Genomic DNA, 9,798 nt, shown 5'->3' on the forward strand with positions numbered 1-9,798 from the left:
AGCACACCTGCAGCCCTGCTTCACCGCTTGGGAAGCTTTCCCCTTGCAGGTGGGGACCAGGGGCTTGAACCTGAGTCCTTGTGCACTGTAATGTGTGTACTTAACCAGATGAACCACCACCTGGTCCCCAATGGAGAAGATTTCTTTAAAAAAAATTTTTTTTTAATTTATTTCCCCTTTTGTTGCCCTTTTTTTATTGTTGTTATTGATGTTGTAGTTGTTAGACAGGACAGAGAGAAATGGAGAGAGAAGGGGAAAACAGAGGGGGAGAGAAAGACAGACACCTTGCAGACCTGTTTCACCACCTATGAAGCAATTCCCCTGCAGGTGGGCAGCTGGGGGCTTGAGCCGGGATCCTTAACGCCAGTCCTTGCACTTTGCACCATGTACACTTAACCCACTAAGCTACAGCCCAACTCCCAAGGGAGAAGATTTCTTAAGTCTGACCTGAATGCCAGTGACCCCACTAACCAGCAGACAACTAGGAGAGATACTCTGAGCAGCTGGTCTTCCACCCAGACTGAACGTGAGCACGGAGGGCCAGCTCCTGGGACAGTGGCGGGGCTGGGGAGCATGGAAGGAGGGAGGTATGCCTCATTAGGAGCTGTGGGGCATGGGGAGGTGTAGTGGCTGGGCAGGATGCTTGGGTTAGAGAGAAAGAATGGAAGAGGAGGTGTTTGCCCCACAGCACCCATAGAATATTTAGCCATGATGGGGGGGGGGTGAGAAGGGGCAGCTAGGAGTGTGAGGGCCTGGGACAAGGCAGGGCAGGACAGGCTGGGGTGTGGCTGGCTGAGGCAGGTGCTACAGGAATTTCAAGGGGGTAAGGATTTGGTCCCAGCAGGGTGACCTTCAGGGTGACATTCTTTGAGAAGCCGAGAGATGGGGGCGGGAGCCCTCCTGGCAGGAGTTGAAATGTGAGTGGGAGGTTAGCAGAGGGAGGAGCTGTGGAAGTGGAGGGGAAATGAAGGAGACTGGAGACACCAGTGGAAAACAGAGGAAGGCTGTGTTTTAGGCTGGAGGAGCTCCGAGAAGCAGAGGAGTGAGGATGGGGCCTCAGGAGCAAGGTGTCAGAGGCACTCTGAGGTGGGGGATCACAGTGCTGGCTACAGCCTTCTCCTAAGGAGTGGTGGGGCTCTCAGCTGGACAGGGACTTGAAGAATGTGCCTAAAGTATGTTCGAGGGCTGGAGAGACAGCATAATGGTTATACAAAAAGACTTCCATGTCTGAGGCTCCCAGGTCCCAGGTTCAATGCTCAGCACCATCATAAACCAGCTGAGCAGTGCTCTAGTCTCTCTGTGTTTCTATCTGTATCTTTCACTAAAATAAAATATATAAAAATATTTTAAGAGGCCCAGGAGATGGTGCAGTGGATAAAGCACTGGACTCTCAAGCATGAGGTCCTGAGTTTAATCCCTGGCAGAACATGTACCAGAGTGATGTCTGGTTCTTTCTCTCTCTCTCCTCCTATCTTTCTTACTAGTAAATAAAATATTTTTAAAAATTATATTTTTTAAAAAGTATGTTTGAATAGGGCCAGGCAGTGGCACACCTGGTTAAGCGCACACATTACAGTGCTCAAGGACCCAGGTTCGAGCCTCTAGTTCCCAGCTGCAGGGGAAGTTTCACAAATAGTAAAGTAGAGCTACAGGTATCTCTGTCTCTCTCCCGCTATGTTTTCCCCTCCTCTCTCAAATTTCTTTGTCTCTGGATAATAAATGAATAAAATTTAAAAGTATGTTTGAGAGGAGGCCAAGATAGGCGAATAAACCTCCCCCAGAAAGCCCACCAGGCCTTCTCCACAATGTCCAGCTGTGGGGGAATGGTCGGATGCACACACACACACACACACACACACACACTTCCTTCAGTCAACACACCAACTTGCACACATTTCCTTGACACGCACATGAGAACACACACGAGTACAGACACATATCCCTGCTACCTCATGTCTGGTCACAAACATGCTCTTGACAGACACTTGCAATCCCCCCCCCCCCAGCACCAGCACACACGGGGCATGTTCCTCTGGTACTCACGGGACAGCTCACTCCCAGTGTCCCCAGCCCCCCACCTCTGGCAGCTCCCTGTCTCTGCTAAGAGCCACCCCCACACACGGCCCCCCAGTACCAATCTCGGGCAGCTCTGACTCGCTGCTCTCGATCTCCCGCTGGCCGATGTAGAACCAGATGCAGGCCACCCAGTGGGCGAGCAGGGCGAACACGGCCATGAGCAGGGTGAGCACCACGGCGCTGTACTGGGAGTAGCGGTCCAGCCGGGGCAGCAGCCGCAGCAGCCGCAGCAGCCGCACTGTCTTCAGCAGGTGGGCGCCGAAGTACTGCGGCAGGGCAGCCGGAGAGATGGGGATCAACCGCAGCCCCTCCCGGCCCCACCCTAAGGCCCGCCCCTCGCCTCCACACTGACCACGTTAACCTTGAAGGCGTGCAGCAGGTCAAAGGGCAGCGCGGCGATGACATCCAGCAGGAACCAGGTGGTGACATAGTGGAGGCAGATGGACTTGGGGGCAAACACCACTTGCCCCGATTTGGACACGAAAGTGGTGCGGAAATTCAGCACGATGTCTGCAGGGAGTCCGGCCAGGCTGGAGTCAGCATGGGGTGTGGGAGGGCCACACACCCCATGTGCGTCTGACGCTGCCTGGGCTTTCACACACACCTCGTGGCCTCTTGGGGGACGGGGGTGCCTATCTGATACAGGGAGAAGATGAGAGATGCACCAGGCCCTTCCATCTGGCTTCCAAATCAATAGAGGCCTGGGAGGTGGTGCAGCTGGACTTGCAAACACAAGCACGTGCCAGAGCGGTGCTCTCATTCTCTCACTTTCTCACAGATGACAACTATGACAGGGCACAGGGAAATTTCAAGTCCTGAGGACTACCCCCATCAAAGGATGAGGGGCCCATGGCGCAGGGTGAAGTGGGAGGCACAGAGCACACTCACCAAGAATGAAGAGCACCTCCACAGCCAGGTCACAGACGCTGGGGGGGCCTCGGGCGGCGCTGGGCTCCCGGGCCGTGCTCACGCAGACACTGTAGGGCACAGTGACGGCCACATAGAGGGTGGCAAGCAGGATGAAGCCGTCCCAAGTGGCCCTCAGAGCTCCACAGTGCAGCAGGATGAAGGGTGACTTTCGAATGGCAGCGACTTTGTACTCAGGCAAGTTTGGTTTCTCCCCAAACACCCCCTGATGGTGGGAGGGGAGGGCAAGGCAGAGGGAGAGGAAGCCAGCTGAGCTGGGGGAAACAGGGGGCTGGGACAAGTATCACTGCCTTTCCCCTTGCATTCCCAGAACAACATCCAACGCAAGCACTAGAATCCCCGGAGTCCACGTCAGAAAACTGAGGCCCAGGGAGGCCACGTGGCTTCTCTGAGGTCACACAGCCTCTTAAAGGAAGAAACAGGATCCTACCAGAGCCTGTCTGATTCCAGGACCTAGATTCTTCTCTACACCAATGATGGATCAAGGAAATGACATCCCTCCCCTCTTTTCTTCCCCGCAGTGCACAAGCCAGAGTTGTGGGGAATTGAACCTGTGACTCCAGAGTCTCAGGCATGCAAGTCTTTTGCATAAGTATTATGCAACTTCCAGTGTGCTTGGGGTGGGAGGGACTGGAAGCCTCCCCACTTCAGTCCCTCTCCTGTCTTCCCAACTCCCTTGCCTGCCCCGCTTCCAGCACACCGTGCGATGCACCTTATTGAGCTTGTGCTTGCCCTTGGGCTGCTTCTGCAGGTGCCCGGACAGATGATAGAGCACAGCCCGGCTCCGCCGCCGGTTAGCGTTAAAACCTTTGGATCCTGTCCGGCCATATCGGCGCCGGCCACCGCCTGCAAAAGAAGAGTGGCTAACTAGGATGGGGGGTTGCCCTCACTCCGATATCCAGTGTCTGGGGTTGAGGATACAGTTGCTGACCCGTGGACTGGTCAGGCTCACTATTTGCTCCATTTGCTTAGAGTTGGGGGCTCTGGTATTCCTGATTTCCTTTTTTTCTTTTTTTGCCTCCAGGGTTATTGCTGGGGCTCAGTGCCTACACTACAAATCCACTGTTCCTGGTAACCTTTTTTTTTTTTTTTTTAAACTGGTTACAACAAAGACAAATTGAGAGAGGGAGAGATAAAAAGGGGAGAGAACAAGATAGACATGGCAGACCTGCTTTACCACTTGTGAAATGACCCCCCTCCCTGCAGATGGGGAGCTAGGGGCTCGAACCGGGATCTTTGCACATATCCTTGTGCTTTTTTTTTTTTTTTTTTTTAACAGAGCACTGCTCAGCTCTGGCTTATGGGGTGGGGGGGACTGAACCTGGGACTTCAGAGCCTCAGGCATGAGTGTCTCTTTACATAACCACTATGCTATCTACCCCCGCCCCGTTCCTTGCGCTTTGTACTATGTGCGCTTAACCCAGTGCGCCACCACCTGACCCCCTTATTCCTGAATTCCTTAGGTCACTTGCCAACCTCCCAGAGCCATGGGTTCTTACAGACACCACTCCCAGCACCTGCTTTCCAGAGAAGAGCTCCAGAAGAGAGGAGCTAAGGGGGCCCTGGGTGGAGGGCCTTGAAGCTCTGCAACCTTCCCTAGCCTTTGAAGGACGAAGAGGAAAATGACCCCAAGCACTTGAAAGAAGGCTGGAGGGGGCCTGGGAGGAGGTGTGAGTAGCTCACCCACTCACCCAATGTGGCCCATACTTTGCTACGCATGAGGACCTGGGCTAGAGTCCTCAGCCACCGACCACCATGCACACAGGGGAACTTTACAAGTAGTGGAACAGTGCTATAGTGTCTCTCCTTCTACTTCCATCCCCCTGGCCAACCTCTCTCTCTGTGCAGACAGAGTCCCAGAAATAACCCTGGTGGAAAAAAAAACAAAAATACCAAACCAGTGGCTTTGGCCAGGGTTCCCCAGTCAAATTTGCTACAAAGAAAAGGAACCAGGCTGATCTGCCCTCACATCACTGTCTAGTCAGAATATGGTACTTTAAAGGTGCCAGTGGAGTCTGCTTGATTGCTTTCAGTTTCTTAGTGAAGTTGACTTAAAAAAAAAAAAAAACTCCAACTTTTGTGGCATAGGGAGTGGTGTAGTGGATAAAGTGCTGGACTCTGAAGCACTGGGTTCTGGGTTCAAACCAGCACTGCACATTCTAGAACTTTGCTCTGGTTCACTCTCTCCTGCTCTTTTTCCCTTTAATAAATACATTTTAGGGGCTGGGTGGTGGCACACTCAGTTGAGTGCATGTCACCACGCACAAGGACCCAGGTTAAAGCCCTCACTCCCTATCTGCAGGGGGATGCTTCATGAGCAGTGAAACAGGCCTGTAGGTATCTGTCTTTCTCTCTCTCCTCTCTCTCTCCCTCTCCCCTCTCAATTTCTCTCTGTCCTATCAAGTCAAATAGAAAGAAAAGAGGAAAAGAAAAAAAAAAAGGAAAAAAAAAGTCTACTGGGAGTAGTGGATTCATAGTGCCAGCATCAAGCCCCAGTGATAACCCTGATGGCAATAAAAATAATAAATAAGTAAATAAATAAATGCATTTTGAAAACATCCAACTTTTAGTCAGCCTATTTGGAAAATTGTTCCCTTGCCCATCTACATGGAGAGGTGGGCAGCGCACACCTCTCACCCAGCCAGTGTGGGAGACATGGGTGCCGCGGGCCTGAGGTCCCCAGCTCCCCACCATTGTAACTAACTCAGCAAGGTCAGTAGCCCCACAGGCACCTACCTGTCTCCTTCCATTTGTCAGGGCCCCCTCGGGTCTTGGTGTCACTGATGTCTTTGTGCGAGACCAGGAAGAGGGCCACTTCACCCTTCTCATTCTTTATGGGTATCACATCCAGGAGACACCAGAATGGGAGCCCTGGGTACGAAGATAGACACAGCTCAGCTCTCTCTCTGCCCAGAGTGACCCTGCTACCCCCCAGCCAAGACACAAGAAGGACTGGGTCTTTCTGGAGCAAGGGGTCAGCAGCCAGCTTTGATGGAACAGGGTGGGGGAGGCCCAGGAGGAAGACCTACTCTGAGATGTACTATTTCCCAGCTAGGGTGGGAAAGGAAAGTTCAGAAACTGAGTGGAGACTGAGGCTGCAAGAGAAGAGGGGCTAGGGACAGGAAGTGGGGGGGAGTGAAGCAGAGCAGAAGCTGGATGACTGGGAAGATGAGGAGACCGAGCAGGTGGAGATGGGAAGGGAGGACAAAGGTTGGGTCGTTTGAGGCTAAAGAGGCGAGAAAAGCTGGCCTGGGGACACCTCACCACTCTTCCGGTATAGAATCAGCTCGGCCTTGAACTCCTTGTGCTCATCCAGGGCCTTGCGGATCTGCTGCCGGACCAGCTCGCTGGTGTCAGGCCCATAGAGGAAGGAGCAGGCGCAGCCCCGCTGCATGACCTCAGCCCGGGAGAAACCCGTGAGGTCGCAGAAGCCATCAGAGCAGTAGACCACGGGGAAGAGCCCCACCACTTGGGCGTTGCCCAAGACGAAGTTACTGTCTGCAAGAGAGCACCCGCTGGTCTTGGTGTGGGTTGGGGGCAAGAGCACCGATGGCTGTCACACACCCCAGGAATCCTTTGCATGTATACTGAGGTAGGCAGGTGCGGCCTAGGGGTGCAGTGGCAGAGCACTGGACTTGGAAGCAAGAGGTCCTGAGTTTAATCTCCAGCACTGTACATGCTTGACTAGTACCCTGGTCTCTCTCCTCTCTCTCCACCTCACAAAATAAATAGAATAAATGTTTTTATATATTCCTTTTGTAAATTTTACTTATTATTTACTGGATAAAGAAAGAAATTGAGAGGGGAAAAGAGAGACACCTGCAGTATTGCTTCTCCTTTGCTAAACCCTCCCCCCCACACACACAGTAGGGACCAGGGATCTGAATTGGGTCCTTGTGCATTGTAACTGTGCATTCAACCTGGTGTGTTCCATTACCCAGTCCATTTATTTATTTATTCATTTATTGTCGCCAGAGTTATTATCACTGGGGCTTGGTGTCTATACAACAAATGTACCCCCTTTTTTTTCTTTATTTGATAGGACAGAGAGAATTTTGAGAGGGGAGGGGAGATAGAGAGGGAGTGAGGCTGAGTGGTGGTGCACACGTTACAATGCTCAGGGACCCAGTTTTGAGCCCCTGGTCCCCACCTGCAGGGGGAAAGTTTCACAAGTGTTGAAACAGGGCTGCAGGTGTCTCTGACTCTCTTCCTCTTTATCTCCCCCATTCCTCTCAATTTCTGGCTGTTTTATTCAATAAACAAAGAAAATTAAATTTATAAAAAGAGGCAGAGAGACAGAAAGACACCTGTAGTAATTGCTTCATTATTTGTGAAGCTTTACTCCTGCAGATGGGGAGCAGAGGCTCAAATCTGGGTCCTCGGCATAAGGATCCCGGTTCGAACCCCGGCTCCCCACCTGCAGGGGAGTCGCTTCACAGGCGGTGAAGCAGGTCTGCAGGTGTCTATCTTTCTCTCCCCCTCTCTGTCTTCCCCTCCTCTCTCCATTTCTCTCTGTCCTATCCAACAATGACAACAACAATAATAACTACAACAATAAAACAACAAGGGCAACAAAAGGGAATAAATAAATAAAATAAAATATTAAAAAAAAAAAATCTGGGTCCTTACCCATGGTAATGTGTGTGTTTAACTAGGTTCACCACCACTTGGTTTATTATTATTACTACTACTACTACTATTACTACTACTACTACTATTATTTTGCCTCCAGGTTTATTGCTGGGGCTCAGTGCCTGCACTGTGAATCCACTGCTCCTGGAGGCCGTTTTTTCCCATTTTGTTGCCCTTGTTGTTGCCATTATTATTGTTTTTGTTGCCATTGATGTTGTTGGATAGGACAGAGAGAAATCGAGAGAGGAGGGGAAGCCAGAGAGGGGGAGCGAAAGACACCAGCAGACCGGCTTCACCGCTTGTGAAGCGACTTCCCTGCAGGTGGGGAACCAGGGACTTGAACCGGGATCCTTATGCTGGTCCTTGTGCTTTGCGCCACGCGCCCTCAACCGGTGCGCTACCGCCCGACCCCTTCAGTCCCTTATTTTATTTTATTTTTTAAAGAACAGGTTTTTTAAAATTTATTTATTCATGAGAAATTTAGGCAGAGAGAGAAAGAACCAGACATCACTCTGGTACATGTGCTGCCGGGGATTGAACTCGGAACCTCATGGTTGAGAATCCAGTGCTTTATCCACTGCACCACCTCCCGGACCACAGTCCCTTATTTTTTAAAATGAGAGAGAAGAGTGCGATCAGAGCACTGCTCAGCTCTGACTTATGGTGGTGCTGGAGATTGAACCTGAGGCCTCAGAGCCTCAGGCTTGAGACCTTTTTTTTTTTTTTTTTTTTTTTTGTATAACCTTTATGCTTTCTCCCAAGCTCTCTAGAATAAATCTTTAGCAGGTATTTATAAGCAAGAATCATTTATGTATTCGTGGCCCTCAAGGACCTGCCAGCAGCGAGCCTATGAATGCATCCGGAATCAGCACTGCTGAGGTCACTGAGGTTGGTAAAGGCAGCCCCCGGGTACTAAGCCTCTGGAGAGTGTCCAGAGCAGCTTGGGGAGAGGGGAGGAGCTGGGTGTGCCCAATGGAGGACAGGAGTTGAGTTGGCTGTCTCGCTCCTCCCACTAGGGCTCACCTGGCAGTCCAGGTCACCTTCCATTCTGCACTCTTGTGATCCCAGCCACCGGACCCAGCTCAGGAATTAGTGGGTGTGAGAATGGGGGTGTAAGAATGGTAGCTGAACACTGGAGCTGGAGCCAGGAATGTATTGGGGGAGTGGGGGCCACTGAATCAGCAGGCTGCTGCAGCCAAACGCCAAGCGGCTCGGGCAAAGCAGATGGAGAAGCCTGTGTGTGTGCTGAGGGGGTGCTCAGCGATGGGCTCCCCGCCCTGCAGCCTGCCGCGGGGACCTGGGCAGAGAGCTGGGGAGCCCCGCTGGGAGGAGGAGGCAGTGGGGGCTGGGGGGGGGAGGCTTTCGGGAAATCCAGGATGCAGAAGACCCGGTCGCCTTCTCTAAAGTTTAATGGTCTTGGTGGGCATTGCCAAACAGACTTGGGGGGACTGGGCGGGTTCCCTGGGTTTAGGTGAGCCGGGATTAACTGTGCGCTTCTGGGTCCCGCCCACTTACTCCATCGCCCTTTGCAAACCTCTTTTCCGAATGTGTTTCCCCGAGCTCCCCCAGCTGTCCTTGAGCTCTGACGCCCCTCCATGTCGGGCCGAGGGCAGTGGGTGAAACAGCGGCCGACCCGGGATGGGATGGGTGAGCTGCCTAGGTCGGTGTCCCCGCCTCCCCAAACCCGGAGACTTGAGCTCAACGCTGCACCTGCCGGCGCCTGCAAGGCCGCCCGGGCGGCTCCTAGGAGGCTGTGTGGGGCCGGGGTGTCGGGGCAGGACCTGGGGGAGCCCTAACCCGAAGCCGCTCCCGGGGGCCCTGGGCGCGGAGGGTCGACTCACGGGTGCCGTCGAAGCGCGTGGCGATGGTGTCCAGGAAGGTGTTCTGCGGCGCCAGGAGTCCCCGCATGGCCGGCATCTTAGGCGGCTGCGGCCGCCGGCCCCATCCCTCCGGGGCGCGGGGGCTCAGCGCCGGGGGAGGGCGCCCAGCTCGGCCGCCCCCCGCCGGGCCCCGCGCCCCCTAGTGTAGCCGTCGCGGGGCAGCGCCCACCCCGGGCTCGCGCGCCCCGCCGGCCTCCCGCGCGCAAGGGGGCGTCCGCGCCGTCGGGGCCCAGGGCATGGCGCGCGGCCCCCCGCGCCCTCGCGGCCCACCTGCCCTGGCCGC

The 9,798-nt window shown here is 53.6% G+C and overlaps 1 protein-coding gene across 1 annotated transcript in view; it reads right to left on the reverse strand.

The window, feature by feature from the left end:
- The window catches only part of KCNH3 (potassium voltage-gated channel subfamily H member 3), a 21,378-nt gene extending 11,580 nt beyond the window's left edge, over positions 1-9,798 (reverse strand). Inside the window, exons 1-7 of the mRNA XM_007528505.3 lie at positions 9,477-9,798; positions 6,268-6,501; positions 5,740-5,874; positions 3,716-3,849; positions 2,965-3,208; positions 2,429-2,586; positions 2,135-2,342 (exon numbers count right to left, since the gene is read on the reverse strand). Coding sequence (XP_007528567.2) covers positions 2,135-2,342; positions 2,429-2,586; positions 2,965-3,208; positions 3,716-3,849; positions 5,740-5,874; positions 6,268-6,501; positions 9,477-9,552 — 1,189 coding nt within the window. The 5' untranslated portion in view covers positions 9,553-9,798. The remainder of the gene's footprint in view (positions 1-2,134; positions 2,343-2,428; positions 2,587-2,964; positions 3,209-3,715; positions 3,850-5,739; positions 5,875-6,267; positions 6,502-9,476) is intronic.

Source organism: Erinaceus europaeus, chromosome 7 (assembly GCF_950295315.1).
Source record: "Erinaceus europaeus chromosome 7, mEriEur2.1, whole genome shotgun sequence".
Taxonomy (NCBI): Eukaryota; Metazoa; Chordata; class Mammalia; order Eulipotyphla; family Erinaceidae; genus Erinaceus; species Erinaceus europaeus.